Here is a 16,769-nt window from a genome sequence, read left to right on the forward strand (position 1 = left end):
GTTGCGTTAAACTTCAGCTCTCTTGGCCATATTCCAGCTAAGGTAGTTATGTTCTGCATGCCAAAAATCCCCACACAGTTCCGGTGCAAAACAAGCTACCCTTCCACATCTCCTTGTACACTCATGTCTTTTCTCCTTAAGCTTTTAAACACCTGTCACATTTTACCCTGAAGGTGGCTGAACTCTAACCTAATCCTTGCATGTACAGCTCATAAAGTGTTTTAGGATCCTTTGGGATTAAGGGCATTAAATGAATGCAAACTGCAATATTAAAAATATATGCAACTTTATAGTAACAGTTGACATTGTTGTTGGCACTGTGTAGCACTAGGGGACCCATTGTGTTAGGAACCGTAACTGCAGAATAGAGATGGTTCTCCAAATTAGATCCAGCTGGAAGAAGTGGTCACATATCCAGCTACTGCTTTCTACAGAGTGACAAGAGCACAGGCATCTCAGTGGGGTGCTAAAGGGAGAGTTACAACTGCCTTAGTGCTATGAATAGACCTAGCCTGGCTCCTTTGGAAAAAAAGTTCCTAATCTAAACTATAATGCCAGACTCAGCAGGTACACAACAGCAGGCAGGTGAAGGAAAGCTGTCACAATTTCTTCTGGGGTTTGTAAGTCACTGGCTGACACTTCCAGGAAAGCAGACTGAATTTATAACATATTTCACATATCACATCGTGTAATGCAGATAAGATCCCCTCCTCTTCAGTTTGTAGAGGAGAAGGCTAGGGGTGTGTGTGGGAGACACAATCAAGGTTTATGAAGTCATGAAAGTGATAGATAAGCTGAATGCAGAACTGTTGATCACCAGATCTCACAGTATAAGAAGGAGAGGGCATTGACTGAAAGTGGCGGTAGATCAGCTTAAAACAGATACACTAAAGTACTTGTCTACACAGCAGGTAGTGAGCTTCTGGAAACTTGTTGCCACAGGAGATTGTGAGGGCAGGCAGCATTAGCAGTTTCAGATAAATCCATGGCTGACAGGTCCATAGATCGCTGCTAAAGGCAAAAAGAAGTGTGCCCTCTAAGATCTCTAATATGATAAGCATGAATTCAGGAGCAGTAAAAGCTGAATGAAAGGCAGGAAATGATCAGGCTTGCACACTTGCCCTCCTGTCACTGTCAAGACCTGAACATTGCACCACAGGTCTGCCAAAATAGTATTTTGGCATCAGTATTTCTTATGTACTTCTGTTCACCAATTAATCAACACTGAAGGGCTCAAAGTAAACCCAAGGACAGGACAGAATCCCAGAATACTCCAGCAGAGTGCTTTGTCCATTTTTCAAGGAAATTTGGTGAGATTAACATATTTGCCTGCAGCATAAGGTCCATTCCTGTTCGAGTCATGCAAAAAGCAAGAAAACATTCCTGTTGTCTGTTCTTGCTCTCTGTGGTGTTAAAAAGTGCACAATAAAATATAAATGTCTTCTATAACTGCTATCTCATGTTCTTGAGCATGTCTATTAACAGTAATGGTGTGATTTTGAGGAGGCATTATTCCCTCCCTATTGATGCATTTCTTTGTCACTATAATGTTGTGTTCAGCACTTAAAGGGTGTAATTCAGCTGAAGGATGAGAGCTACCATATGTGTATTTCTATTACAAGATACCGTAAAGTGTAGAGGAATCATTAGCGAAATTAAAATATACCAGTCAATTTCACTGCTTGGTCTGTATATGCTGGATTTCATTATCCATCACTAAAGATAAATTTTAAATTAAGAACATTTATCCATCAGTTCTTCTTTTAGCTACTACGCAAAACCAGTTCATCTTATTTTGGGAATTCTATGATTTATTTGTATGTATGTAATCCCAGAGGCTCTCCACTAATGTCCAGAGTGAGTTTACATTGCAATTAAGATAAGAAGTGGGATCAACAGATCATCTCCATCCTCTCCTTTCACCCATACTGTGGTGTACTTCCCCTTAAAAAGGCTGTCATTTGCCTTGGCTTTAAACCCACAAAGCTCAATCCAGCACCTACATACATATAACTGCGTATATGTACTCACGCTAGCCTAGCACCGCAGTTTTCGCCTTCAATATCTGCTCCAGGGACGTTGTCTGTGTTCACGGACTCGGTCTCACTGGTGGGCATGCTCACTGTAAGAGTCAAAGGGAAGAAAAAGAGAGGGTTGGCCATTAGAACCTGACACATCTATTAATGAATCACATCAGTGAAGGAACTGGTGTAATGAAAAGACCCTCAGCTGCAGCTCCTGAGGATTAGTTGATCAAGTCTGCTGCCTCCCTGCATAGGCCAGGATGGGCAGGTAGACTTTAGGAACATACATAGGTTACTTGAAAACTAAAGGAAGGGGAAGAGCCAGCTGCTCATTTTTTTTTCTGAGTTGGCTTCTGGCAATGTTATGAATGAGAACCACTGAAAATTAGAGAACCTTCAAAACCAAGAAAGAAGCTTTTACTTGATTCAGTGAATGCTTAAGATGATTCCCCCTTACTTGCAACCAGCCCAGCCACCTTAATGCCCTCCCCAATCTCTTGTGGAGAGGAGTGCAAAAAAAAATATCAGACTGATAGATATTCAAAAGACTTCTGTTAGCCTGGTAGCAAGTACCACAAATAATACTGATGGCTCATCTGTCATATACTACCATTGATGCGTTTTAGCCCTGCACTTAGAAACTGGGCCTATAGGGATAAGAGGGAAATTCAGACTCTGACTCTTTCAGACAATATCAGCAAAGGAACTAATTAATACGGACTGTGGCAGAGATTTAATGTTGACACCCATCAACCAAGATCTGGAAAGAATTTCCCCCACTTTTGCAGAAATGTCATGGAATAGCCATTAAATGAAAGCAAACTTAGGTGCAAACCTACTTCATCTGAATTCAAGGAGGTGTTATCTTCTCTTACGAAACCTTAATATTTTATTTGCTTCTGTTGATCACAAAGGTTCATGGTTTCCATTCCATGAATTGTTCCCAGCTCCTATATGAGCTTTAGTAACTTCTTTCATACACAAACGTTCAACTTAAGGTAGAAGAAAAGAAAGGATAGGATACAATGTGTCCTCTTCCCTTCCCTCTTTTTAATAAAAAAAAATAAAAAAATTACAAAAATATACAGAAAATGTTGTTTCAAACTAAATAATGGAGGAGTTAGGTCTCTCAGATGCCCAACAAGACAGCAAAACATGACCTGCACTGGATGTATATCTCAGATGAGATCTGACAGCATGCACTATTAGCTGTTAGAGAGGCTTTTAATAGCTTGTCAAAACAGGTTACTTGTTAATAAGAAAATATCTATTTGGGGGTCAATGGTGCAAAAAGAGACAAAACAGAATAAATATGCTCTGCGTTCCAATTGGACAGATGTTTAATGAGCCATGGGTACAGGTCTTCTTTCAGAAACTAGAAAGATATCAGAAGGTTCTTCCAAAGATCTAAGAAATACCTGGGTTTCTGCTTTGAAAGAACTGTGGTAGAAATGCCCCTCAAAATATTTCCTTCACCCCATCCCAATGATGCAAGTGCTTCCGATGTGTATCTTTGGACATCTAAAGCTCTTCTACTGTTTTCTGTAGGAACACAGCCCATAGGAAATAATAGTCTCTCTACCACTCTTGACATAACCATGAAATACTGTACTCTAATGGTGCTCATTTCTTTGCAAAGACTAGATGTTTTAATAACGTTGTCTGTTCAGAAAGATGAATTAAGAAATCAACTGAATTAATATTTTGATGCACATGGAAGAGTCAAGTAAATTGTAAGAAAAAATGACATTCATAATTCAAATTTTCAGTCCAGATTAAGCCCTTCAGAGGAAAAAAAAAGAAAACAAACACCGATATTTGGCAAGTCATCTTTGAAGCTGAGGTAAAGCACTTTCAAGACATATTTGAGCTTATTTGCAAATGGAAAACAATCTTGAAGACATTAGCAAGAGATTGATTTGCAGAACAGCTTATTATCTTGAGTGCATGAAGAGGACACTGCACAAGCAATAGAAAAAGCAAGGCACGCGCATGCAGAAGTATACAAAGATACATCATGTGTCAGTCTGCATAGAGACATATAGACACACACACAGACAGATATACGCAGTGTGGACACAAATTGCAGTCGAACATTACCATGGGTTTCTGTGGAGTGACTAAACCAAGCAAACTTTCCTTTCTTCTTATCAGGCAAGCCAGACGGAGTGCTTCCTTTCACAGACAAAATGATCAGTGTCAAGTACCAGGAACAAGACATCAATAGAGAACATGCAGCCAGTGACAGGCAAAAGAAAAAAACAAGGAACTCAGCTTGCACACGACATCCAGTTCTGTCTGAAAACTTCATCATGTGAATTAAAAGTACAAAATCAAAAACAAAAGTATACGGAAGTAAAAAATATTATAACAGATCACTTGAGGATAATGTTCCCTTGCTTTCTGCTCTTTTTTTATATTTGTCTTCTGAGAACATGAAGTGGCAAAATTTAAGTTTATGGGTCAAATCCTTATTCCAGTGATATCAATGGCAAAACTCTTCTTGTTTGACTGCATGACCTACAGAAATCAGTGAGACTAAGGCAATCGCAATTTGTCCCAAAGTTATCCTCTGATCCTTATTAGACTAGCCTATTTTTGAATGATATGTCTTGTGGTTTTTTTTTCCCCCTAAACTTTTTCAATATCAAGAAACTCTTGCAAAACTGATGGAGCTGCTAAAGGAAAGTAGTTGGAATAATCACATTTCTCTGTCTTTTCCCATTTGTAGAGATTAACAACCTTCAAGCACTCAGATTTATCCTGCCTTACTCAAACTAGGACACACTTCAGCTATGCCTCATGATTTCCATTTGAGTTTACATTTGGTATTTACCCTCTGATGTTCTTCTGCTGCGTGGCTTTTCATGGCATTACTTAGTGTTGATCCTCTGCTTATTATGTATGCATGGAGGTCCTCAGCCCACACATATCAGAGATGTATGTGCAAAGGTGTCACAAAGCGTACTTTGCACTTCCCTAATCCTACTGCTGTGGAAGGCCAAATTAAAGTGAGGGATACAGGTGCAGTGACACAAAGGCTGAAGAGCCACCTCCTGTGGTTTGGGCTAGCTCACTGGCATTAACTCCCAGGCACTTCCTACACTGCACTGATGGAAAATGTTAAGGACAATAAAAAGTATTAAGAAGGTATCACGTATAAGAAGAATAATGGCCTAGAAGTTAGAGGTCATGATAGACAGTAGACTAGGACCGTATTCTCAAATGTGATATGCTCTCAGCAGGGCAATCACTAATTTTCTGTGGCACCTCACTTCACCTTCAAAATCAGGGGATAATCATGTGCAGAGCTGCTGTGAGGGTCATTCAGGCCAGTTAACAAATCCTAGAAACAAAAGATGCTGCAGAAGATGTGTGTATAAACTGGGGCTGAATATGAGATGAAGTAAACCAAATACACCTATATGGCTTTCTTACCTGATTCAGTTCTCAGGGACACAGACCTTCTGCCTGCACCCCAGCTCCAGAACAAAAACAAGGCAGGCATTTTTTGCAGTCAGGGTAATTAATTACTGCAACCATGTACCAAGAATGCTGGTGGTGAATCTACCACAGGAATGTTTTAATCAGGAAGAGATGTTTTTCTAAATGGTGGGCTCTAATCCAGACCAGAGTTATGTTCAGGCTCATACTATACAGACTATGCCATCTCAACGGCCACTTCCTCCTTGTAATTTTGGAAGCTGAGACAAAAGCAAGAGGGAGACAAATGCGTATTTCCCCCTACCTGGGCACAAATGACTCAGGGGGAGAAATCCTGGTGCCTTTCCTCCTTTGCCATGTGTGATTAGTGAAGTATGCACTCTGACAGGAGTGGTTCCCTGTCATCTTCAAAAATCCTATTGCTTGTACCCAGATCGTAGGTCCCATAGGGCTGGGTTCTACCAGATGCAGAGGGCATATTGTCTCTGTGTGGGCCCCCCACCTCCCTGGCCTTCAAGCAGACCAACAGATCTTCCATGTAGCACATGCTTTGCATTGTAGGCACTTTGGTGTCCAAACTGCAGCACAGACACTATCCCTGCGCATATGATTCAATGGTCCACCTAACACCTGAGGGTATTAGGTTAACATCTAAATGTCTATGTTCTACATAGGCAACTCCTTGGCACAAAGGATAGCAGGTTGCTAAAGGAGTGAGAAGGCATTTCCACTGGGTAGTTTACTTTTGCCTGACTGCACCAGGAGTAGCAATGCAGCTAACAGGGCAGTGAGCACAAATTGCGGGCAGCCTGCTCCAACCAAACCAGTACAGTGAACTGCTACCAACAGCACAGGGACAGGTCCCATAGAAGATATTATACACTTCCTTGGGGCAAAACACAGCAGCTTTGCTTATGTGGCAATCTTTTTTTGGATTTATCCTTAGTCATCACAACCGTAATTCTCTCTGGTTGATGAAATCTCCTATTAATTACACATTCTCAAAGCTGTAAAGCAATTTCTTTTTAAAGGGAAGTGAAACAACCTTTTAAAGGCATCAAAGTATTTCATGGTTTCAGTAGAATGCAAACCTTAAGGACCAGTATGTTTTATACTTTACAGTTGCTTCTGAAATGTTTGCACTTCTTACATCTCTCCACAGTGTGGCTCATCTCTGAATACAGAATTTTCCTCCTGGACTGCCTAAACTCTGATTTCATTTGGCTTACATAGCGTTCCTGCAGCAACTGAAGTAGCAAAGGCTATCTAGCTGCTTCCTTAAAAATAAATCTGAGATATGCTTCATGTTGTGTTAATTCTAGCTCTGAGACCCAGCAGACAGAAGTAAGGACAAAGAGTCTGCAGTCTGCGACTGGCTAGATAGACAGATGTGCAAGACCCTTTGAGAGCCTCTGTTCCATGTCACTGGCATCAAGCTTTGATACCAGCTCTCCACTTGCACTAACATATGTCCCTCCTCCAACCAATGCCCTGTGGACATGCAATAAATTATTAGATGGCAGGTTGCCAAGAGACAGCCAACCACTCAAGCAGAAAGCTAGCACAAGCAAGTACCCTTCTGTGTAGCCCTGAGATTTTTTTTTGCTTTACACACTTAGAGAATAATATATGCTCCCAGTTTGGGAATATCACTACCACTGATGCATCTTGCTTTTATGGCACTTTTGTTATCTTGCCAGTGGAAGTAATTTTAATATTCAGATTTATCTCCATGGATTATAATGTTGCCACACTTGCTTGTTGCTGAATCTGACTTTAATGAACCTCACTGTGAGAACTTAAGACCCAGAGAAGATGAAGCCCGGGCAAAAGGTGCCGAGTTCCACAAACATAGATGAAGCATATACTTTTCTCATGTTTTAATGGGACATGCTACTAAATGACTCTGCAGACTTGGTCATTAGTTTTAGAACTGGATATGTTAGAGGCTATTCACTTTGCCTGACTTCACTTCTCTGATTTAGCTGTTTGATTTAAGCTCCAGAGGCAGAGAGGTTCCTATCACAGGTTTTCTGAATGGCTCATTTTGCTTATGGGAGCTTATGGCTCCCTCAACCACACGGACAGGCTGGGCGTTTACAGTAGGCCCTTAGTTGGGTACCTGACCAAAACAGTGTGACTACTCAACAGTGTGTTCATCCATATTCAAAAAGACTTGCCGTGGGTTTTCGGATTAAGAAAAGGAACAATATACTTGATTGTGTATTCTGATATGTTCACCTGGACTACAATTTCCTCAACTCTCTAATTTCTGCTTGTATTGAATGACATTGTGAAATATCAACCTAAATCACCCCTTTTGCCTATGTTGCTATTTGAAGTCAGATGGACCTGATGCTACTTTTTTGTGTCACCTTGCTCATGTGATCAAGCCTTTCTACATATCTGCTCAGTTTCTCTGAAATGGGGATTATAATTCTGCTCTCACCTTGCAAACCTCTCTGAGATCTGCAGATGAAACACATTACAATAGGTGCTAAGTACTATAGTTATTACTGATGCTTATGTCTCCCAAGTGGGACTCTGCAAAACTATAAAGCAAATCTAAAGAGCAAAGAAGTCCTGTGAATTCTCCAGCTGAGATTTAAGATTTCTCTTTTCTATCAAGCACAACAAGAATAAATTGCAATATGCAGGCTGCTTCCTTTAACAGAATGCTCATCAAGTGAATGACTTTGTCTCCAGTAAGACCCTTGCTTACTGTGGTGCCTCTCATGCCCATCATTTCATGAATGAGTTTATGGGCAGCTGTCAGAATATCAATTGACTCTTTTTTTTTTTTTTTTTTTTTTTTTTTTTTTTTTTGTGGAGAGTTCTCATTTTTTTAATTAATATGTGAATATTGCCTAGCTTTCCTCTTCTCATTGCCTGTTTGGAAATGCTATACTCATTCATCATATTTATTAATTTAAATAAGATACAGCATTTATTCTGATACATGCATACAGTGTCTTGGGAACAATCCGTGAGTATGTTCTTAAATGGAAGCAGCATGCAGAGAATAAACTGTGCAAAGGCAAATGAATAATTTTCTCTAGATCTCTTCCTGATTTTTTGACTGGGGAACATTTTGGGGTTTTCTGTTTTGAAAAGAAGCTCTGCAATAGGAAGGTTTCTACAAGAGAAGAGGAAAAGGAACTTAAACTATCTGTAGGAACTTGGTGGTTACACACCTCCCAAAGACAGACAGAATGAATCAATGAATCTAGCACCAAAAAAAAAAAAAAAAAAAAAAAATCTAGAAAAATTGTGAAAATACTTTCAAGATCCTTATGGAGGGCTCAGAGGTCAATGCCCATACAGACGGTATTATGCACACAGTCTTACATTAAATATATGCAATACATACACTTTCAATAACCTAATTTTGGGTTACATACAAATGACTGCAATTAGAAGGAGTGAGCTTGAGTTGCAGTTTCACTCAAGGTCGAACTGAGGATAGCAACAAAGAGCCATAGAGCGTCTGTCAGTTGCATCTGCTTTAATCAGAAATAGAGAGGCTTTTGGTAAAAAGACCTTTACACCAGCAAACCAACAGCAAAGGTGGAGCAGCTAGTGTGTGGTAACAGGGCTTGTCATTACAGTCATAAAAGCAGGCTGAGAGGACTGATGCAGCGCAGCACAGGTTACCAACTGGAGCAGAAGTAGGAACATTGCCAATACTGAGATGGAGTATTGTATGTCCAACATTTCATTAATAAATTGCAATTTATATCTTTCATATAAAGAGACTTGTTTTCTTATGTTCTCCTCTCCTGGAGTGTCACCACAGACACATATACATCCCATGCTGTTGAGGGGATGCAGTCATGGGCTAAGTGAATTTATACCATACACAAAGAGGAACAGGAGAGAGATAGAGAGAGATCTGTATCAGCTGTGCAGGCACATGATTAACAGATCTGTCATTACCACATGCAGATTACTGCATACCTATGAATGCATTACCTTGTCGCTACTCAATTTTCCTGAGACCTATTTTAGTACAACAAACACCCCAGCTACCTTAAACAGCTGCCATTTCTTCCTACTTTTTTACAGTAATATTGACAGTAATACACAGCTCTCCACAAATATTTGTTCATTTCAGCCATCGAGTGGAATACACATTACGCATAAGACACATAATGAGCACAAGTGAACTTCTGGCCCTGATGAGAGGTGGCGTGCAAGCCTCTGACATGCTCTGTTCTGTATTTGAAAGGAAGAACTTAAAATCCTCTTTGGTCTTCCCTGCATGGAGGGCAGGGGTTATTTTTGCATAACTGTGGTATCTCAAATGTCTCAGAAGCACAGGATGTAGGACCTTTCAGAAAGGAGTCTAACTCTCGGATAAAAAGGGCAAAATGAGCAGTTTCCCTGGGTAACAGCTTGTTCTGCTGAGCTAACATTTGAGTCTGCATTAGGAGCCCATTCACTGCTCTGCAGAGTTTCTGCCTGCAAGGGCTATGGAAGTAACCTGCTTAATCCCTGCGGCTGAGGAAGGACAGATGGGCCGGGTCACAGGGTGACAGAGCTGCTACCAGAACAGATCTTGAAAGATGTCTCTCTCCTAAATCTGGGTGCTCCAATGACATCCTAAACTTGTTTTCTTTTTTGATAAATGTCCTGTGTTGTTTGTCTCGCTAGGAACAACACCTAATGCGCCATTTACTTGCAAGGATATGGTTTATAGCCTAAGTTTCTGGTGTCAGTCTAATACTCTAGTTCCCTATAGACTGCTGGAGCCATTCATTAAAAAAATAATTAAAAAAAAAAAAAAAGAGAAGGAGAGAGATGAAAAAAGGAACTGAGGCAACTGAGGATATATAGCTCTTTCATTTGTATTTTTTGATGGTGAACAAATTACAACAGCACATTCTGAATGGTTCTGCAAGATCTCTCTCATTCTTTAACATTTTTTACGGAAGAACGTGGGACAAGCAGCAGCACCATCATGTTCCTGAATCTACGCCATAAATGATACAAGGACACAAGAAGTAGGAGCATCTCACTTGAAAATCAATATAATTCTAGTATTGCAGTCTGGTCTGGCAGGCATCTAAGAAATGGGTGCATGAGAGGTACTATCACACCAGGTGTTGGAAAGTGTTGCAAAGACTGATGAAATAAAACAAATAAAATAATTAGCCACAAAGAAAGTGCCCTCAAAACAGTATAATCAACAGAAAAAATATAATTTCTCCCCTTTTGAATGCTTTTCTAATAATCACACTGCTACTTATATTTTGCTCACTAGCATTGCTATAAATGAAAATTATCAGCACATAAGCTTCAAGCGCAAACGTGGTTTTAAGGCAGGTCATGTGTTTCCTTAAATTCCTGTGCATGGGGGAACTTCTGCATCTGCCCACCCACACAAACATACACCTGGGTGGTGAATCAGTAACTTTGATGAGGATCTCTACTTCAGCAAAAGCATCTTTGTTCTTTCAGTTCACAGCCCTGTCTTCCCTGCAGAGTCAGGGAGAAGCAAAAAAATTACAGAAGCCAGTTCTAACCTGATCTGCTTAGGTCATCAGAAACTCTCTGGGGAGCGCTGCTCACCACCTCGATTGCTAAGCTTCAAAGTGGCTGAGATGCAGCTCTAGCTGTTTTATGACATCCCTGTCTGGCACCAGCCATTTCAAGGTGGGTGACATCTGAAGACTCAGCAAGTGGCCTGCGCTTTGTGAGCCAGAGCACATAAGAGGATGTGTCAGGATGGCAGTGACTGTATTTGTGTTTGGATGGTGCAGCGGGTCAGAGGCTCACAACGCAAATCTTTCCTCTGGGAGCTCCCACACCCTGCAGCCAGGAAGCTTAGGCAGGGATTGTGCCTGGGCTGAGCCAAGGGGGAGGTAGGTGTGTGAGGACTGCCTCCTGCAGAAGGAGGAAACTACGCTCCTGGAGGCTGGCCGTTGTTGGCAGAATATCAAAAAAATCAAAAGGAAAAGTGAACGTGGGGGGCAAATTGTATTATTTCAAAAGACAGGCAGGGCAACCGGGCAGAGGCTGGGTCATCGGTGAAAAAGCTGTGGGAAAGAACAACAGTGACTGAATATTTCATCTGAAATACCGTTCCGTGAGCTGGAAGAGTAGCGTATGCTTATTGCATGATGGAAGGCATAATTTAGGAGTGACTTACTTAAAATATTTGAGCATTAATATTACCAAATTTAGAGAACAGCAAGACCCCATCCATCTGAGCAGTCCCATTGCACATGTAATGCCTGAGACGGATTAATTCTCAGCAAGTGCAGGCATTTTCTAATAGCAGTATTCACGTGGGATGTGTAAGAAGGCTCCTGGGTGATGCATTCCTGATGGTAAATGATCAAGCAATCCAGTTCGCCGATCAACAGGTGTGGTAACACACACATTAGGTATAGGTCACGTTCAAGCCCGGGCTGTGTGAAAGCCCTGGACCCTTGAAATTGTTCTCATGGATCATGCTGGACAGATTGTATTCAGCTCCACGATCTGAAATGGAAATCACCTCTTCTATCATGAAATGCACATAAAATTCTGTTTTTAACCCCCAGTCTGTTACATTTCTTTTGTCTTCTGTGCCTAGTAAATAAAATGCTTGTGATTTTGTGTGCTTCTCCTGCATGTGGTGTTCTTTCAGACACTTTTGCTAACATAATGACTAGTCTGATACTAGACACTATTATCACAATATCATGAGTCAGAAGCATGAGACATGCTAGCTGGGCAGGCTGTGTGTTACTGTGCAGCCAGGAGAAAAGCAAAAAATTCAAGTTAAAGAGTTTTGCCCTTAAAATCAGCTTGTCAAACCTGTAATTAAAGCTTTTACACCTCTTGAGTAGGGCACTGAGAATAGGTCAATTACCCCAATTCAAAGAAGCAGGCAGTTTATAGTGGCCTTGAAATAATAGATTTGTAGTTTGCAAATACTTCTAGCATGCAGGAGAGTGAGGGACTGATAACAACAGCTTGAGTTAAGCTTAGTGTGGGCAGGTGTTATGCAAGCTTCCCTCACACAGCTGTGTTAAAACAAGTCATTCGTGACCTGGCATAGCCCTGTTATTCTGCTTGTGGTTCTTCAAACAGCTAGATAATACACTTACATTTTGATCAGCACATCTGTGAGGATCCATGCAGCTCTGCCACTGCAGCCTTTCTCTGCTGTTTAACCCTTTTGCTATTTCAGCCTCTGGGTATTAATGCAGCTGATAACATCACCCTTCTGATCTCTGGTGACCCCTGTATATGTATACCTAACCTTGGGCCCCCTGCAGACCCCCATAGTTTGCACTTAGAGGGACATGTCTTACTGCAGCCCTTCCTCAAGCAGACAAGGAGGAGCATGCATCATGCTGTGGCTTGTGAACTGTGTGAATGGAAACAAGGATGTGAGCAGCACTATAAACACCCATGGGCCCTTAAGCTGAATTTGAATGTAGGCCTCAAGATTTGAAAGGCCAGTTGTCTGATCTGTTGACTTATCTCCACAATCCTGCTAACTGAAGAGCTGCTGTAATCAGCAAGCAGACTCAGTGCCACAGCTATTTTCAGTTCAGTTCCCCAGTTGGAAACGTTTTCCTTCCCCCGCCACCTCTCCAGGCTTGATGTTGTTTATGAGATAACTGGAATGGAGAGACCAGCTTTTCTTCCCAGGAGCAAGTACAGATGGAGATTTTTACCCTATTAGCAGACTGTACTGGAGCGGATGGGAAGTTTCTCACCCAATAAGTAGGAGTGAGCGGTCACACAGAGTGTGACTGCTCCTCTGTCAGAGCTGCGCCTGTGCCAGGGTCCTGCTGCAAGCTTTCCAGGCTTGCCACCAAAGCACTGCGAAGTGCTAGGTGCCACTCACAGCTGTCAATCCTCAGCTGTGCCAGCACTGGCTATCAGCTGGGCAACGTACATGCTAGCTCAGCTGTGTAATGTCACCCGGGCTCCTTGTCTCCCTGCTCTGCTGCAGGAAGATCACAGCACCACAGACTGCCTGTCAGCAGCAGCTCATCGTGCTGCTCCGCTGCTCTGCCATCACAACAGCAGGGTCAGCTTTCAAACCCTACTCACATTTAAAGCAAAATAATACTAATTTTGCCATTTTTGTGGGTCCACTTAAGGAAGCAATGGACTGCTCAAGCTATCTTGCAGTCAGGGCAGGGAAGGTGGAGGATACAACAGTTTCCCCATGAGAGCTTTGCTAACAACGCCCCTCCTGCCTCTCTCCACCTGTCCTGGCATCTCAGAGGCTTCCCAGTTCCACCCCACACAGCTCTTGGTCTGGGCCAAGGAACACATGGTCTGGACCTCAGTAATTATCTTCCTGTACATAAATCTTCAACCTATAATACAAAACTCAAAAGGAAAGAAAAAGACAGGTAGATAGGTTCCAATGAATATAAACTTTGACCATGAGGAAAAAAGCTCACAGCAGAACAGCTTCTGCTACAGTTGGTCCTACCACATTCTTCCCTCTACCAAAAACACTTTTAAGATATTGAGCTTACAAGAAGCTGAAGTTTCTAACAGTACTAAGTTTGTTCACATATATCATTGGACAAACCACACTAGGTGCTTGTCAGGCACTGGATGGCATTTTTTATGCCCCACCTCATATATTCCATATTTTATCTGCTGGTCTACAGTGAAAGTCTTGGGTACCATCAAGTGCCTAAAGTGGCATTCCCTTCTGTACTAGCTTTGCTTTCCTGTTTAAAAAAAAAAATATATATATATATATATATATATATATATGAATTATAATACCACCTTTTGCCTGTTCAGACTGTAAGCTCTTGGAGACAAAGCTGTCTTTGATTTGTGTACATACACCTAAGTTTTATTTGTGTATATAAGGTGTCAGGTGCACTGTAGCTCTGATGTCATCTGGCACTGATGACAACTAATTCTCATCCCCGACAGTTGTTCCTAACTCCAAACACATGCTTCCTGTCCCTCAGCCATCATTACTAAATGCCACAGCCTCTCTCCTGACAGTTTGTTATATCACATTAGAGTCCTTGGGGCTTCAGCTGCTATCAGTCCTGCTCACTAATGCTTTCTTCTCAGTGAAGAAGGCTACATCTGTGATGATAACATTTTTTTCAAATGTTCATCACTGGTCTTTCTCACTGTCTTCAGCAGGAAATGCTGAATACTCCACAGTTTGGAAAACCATTCTTTAAATGTCCTTATAAAAATTTAAGAGCATGTTTTAGGCCTCTACTTAAAAAAATTGGCCTTGCTCTACGTATGTGCAGTTTGGGGGGTTGTGATAGTTCTTCTTAAAATTTTCTGTAGAGATCCTGGCACTGAATGCCTTCTACATCTCTCTAACTATGGGAAATAAAGCACATACAATCTGTCACAAGGTGGTGATGGCAGTTTTCTCATAGACTGTTTCCTCTAATGTCCCTTCATGAGAACTGGAATCCCAGTGTCAGTGGATAAATCTTGACAGCTTCCAGAAATGCTTCCTAACAGGGCAGATGGAGATTAATTTATTTGCACAAAGGTGTCTTTCCCAGCTATATAAAAAATGGATTCCCTCTAAACCCATACCTTTAAAGAGATATTTCTCTGTAACACATTAGTACTAAAGAGGATTCCTACATCAACGTAACTCTTTCTTCCAGCAGGCAAAACAGAGGTGTTATCTTACCAGACAGTCTTTGCTAGGGAAATAGCTTTTATAGTAGATAAACGTAATGCTCTATCAACATTAATGCCTGCCTCTATATGCTGTAGCTGGTCACACATCACTGCTCTAGCAATACTCAGCATAGCATTGTTTGTGCTCCAGGTCACAAGAATCAGGGAAGGGAGAAGCTAGATAAACTGAAGTTGAACAACATTAGCCAGATCTTCAGTTGCAAGACAGCAGAGCACATGGATATCACCACAAAACTTTTTCAGTCACGGAGGATCTAACAGGAAGAGCTTTATCCCAGGCATGAACTACACCAGCCTGGCAGCTTATCTAGTTTATGTAACTTTAGATACTGTAAGGGAATAAGAAGAAAAATTGAGCTTACAGGCAGGAATTTGCACAGTTTTGGACATTGCTCTCCACATTGCCCTTCCTTATTCCACATAACAGTGGCAGCAGCAACACAGATTTGTTGGCTGCTCCTTGGGTTAGATTTCACTCAAGGAGCTGGCTGCTGGGGTCAGCTGTGTACCTGAATTTGCCCCAGCTCTTCCAGACTGAAGAGTTACTCCATTCTACTTTCTGGAAACGCTTTTCCTGCTTTGCCAAACAATACCAGGCCTCCTGATATTATGTTGGAACAAATTACTTCTGAATTATAGACCGTAATGCTGGCCATAGCTTTCTCCTGAGGCTTCCTAAATACCAGCAGCTCTTTCTTCTTTTGCTCTCCATTCAAAATCAGCAATTTGTCTTCTCCATACTGTGCTTTGACATAAAATGCAGGCTTGAGCTAAATTGCTTCTACATTGCATTTGGTTAGATGGGATTTACCTACCCTCAGCAGTAACTATCAGCAGAGAAGGAAGGGGAAGAAGAATTTCAAACAGTTGCTTGCTTTTTGTTTTATGATCAAAGCTTTCTTTCAGCCAGAAAAGGAGAAAGAGAAACTGGGAAGTTGCAAAATCTACAGAACTATGAACCTAAATGTTGCTTTTTGATAAAAGCTGGGTTGTTAAATTGTACTACTAATTAAAAACAAACCTGTTGATTAACTTATTCACAGAGTGAACAATCCATACTTTCAGAGAAACAATAAAATTGTGTCTACTAAAGTGATTAATATGATTACAGTGATTTCCCAAAGAAGGGAAATAGTTCAAAACCACCCTGACCAAGTCTGTAAATGCCTTATATGATATGATACAAGGTCAAAATTCTGGTATAAAGGGCTGAGAAGTGCTATGAGAGACTGATACTGGCACTGAGAGGGTGGCTGACCTTCAGAACATCATTTAGCCTTTCTGTGCCTTTTCTCTTAACAAGATGAAGCAGCCCAGAACGTTTTTCTCCTCTCCAAACCTGCACGCATATTTTAAAGAATCAATCTAGTAGATGAAACATTTCTAGACAGAGCTTAAAAGCAAAGTTTTAATTTCACTTTGTTCAGCAAATGAATCTTGTTCTTTTTAAGTTTCTCCTTTCTCCTTTTAGAAATGGTGAGAAAGACAAAACAATTAAGGATAAAGGCCCTACAGATTCCTTGCCTTGTCACTGGAAAAAAAAAAAAAAAAAAAAGAAAAGAAAAGAAAAAAAAAAGCAAGCAACACGTGAAGACAGTCAGTAGGGAAATCTACTCCCAGACATCTTTTTTTTTTTTTTTCATT

General features: G+C 41.1%; 1 protein-coding gene across 42 annotated transcripts in view; it reads right to left on the bottom strand.

Moving 5' to 3' along the window:
- The window catches only part of CACNA1C (calcium voltage-gated channel subunit alpha1 C), a 476,864-nt gene that overhangs the window by 116,506 nt on the left and 343,589 nt on the right, over positions 1-16,769 (bottom strand). For 21 of the 42 annotated variants that reach the window (XM_084499513.1, XM_084499544.1, XM_084499548.1 and 18 more), the window contains 2 exons: positions 4,125-4,199; positions 2,032-2,122 (listed from right to left, as the gene is read on the bottom strand). In XM_084499513.1, the coding sequence (XP_084355639.1) occupies positions 2,032-2,122; positions 4,125-4,199 (166 nt within the window). The remainder of the gene's footprint in view (positions 1-2,031; positions 2,123-4,124; positions 4,200-16,769) is intronic. The other 21 variants (XM_084499532.1, XM_084499526.1, XM_084499517.1 and 18 more) reach the window with 1 other exon arrangement.

This window comes from Aythya ferina (genome assembly GCF_964211825.1).
Source record: "Aythya ferina genome assembly, chromosome: 1".
Classification (NCBI taxonomy): Eukaryota; Metazoa; Chordata; class Aves; order Anseriformes; family Anatidae; genus Aythya; species Aythya ferina.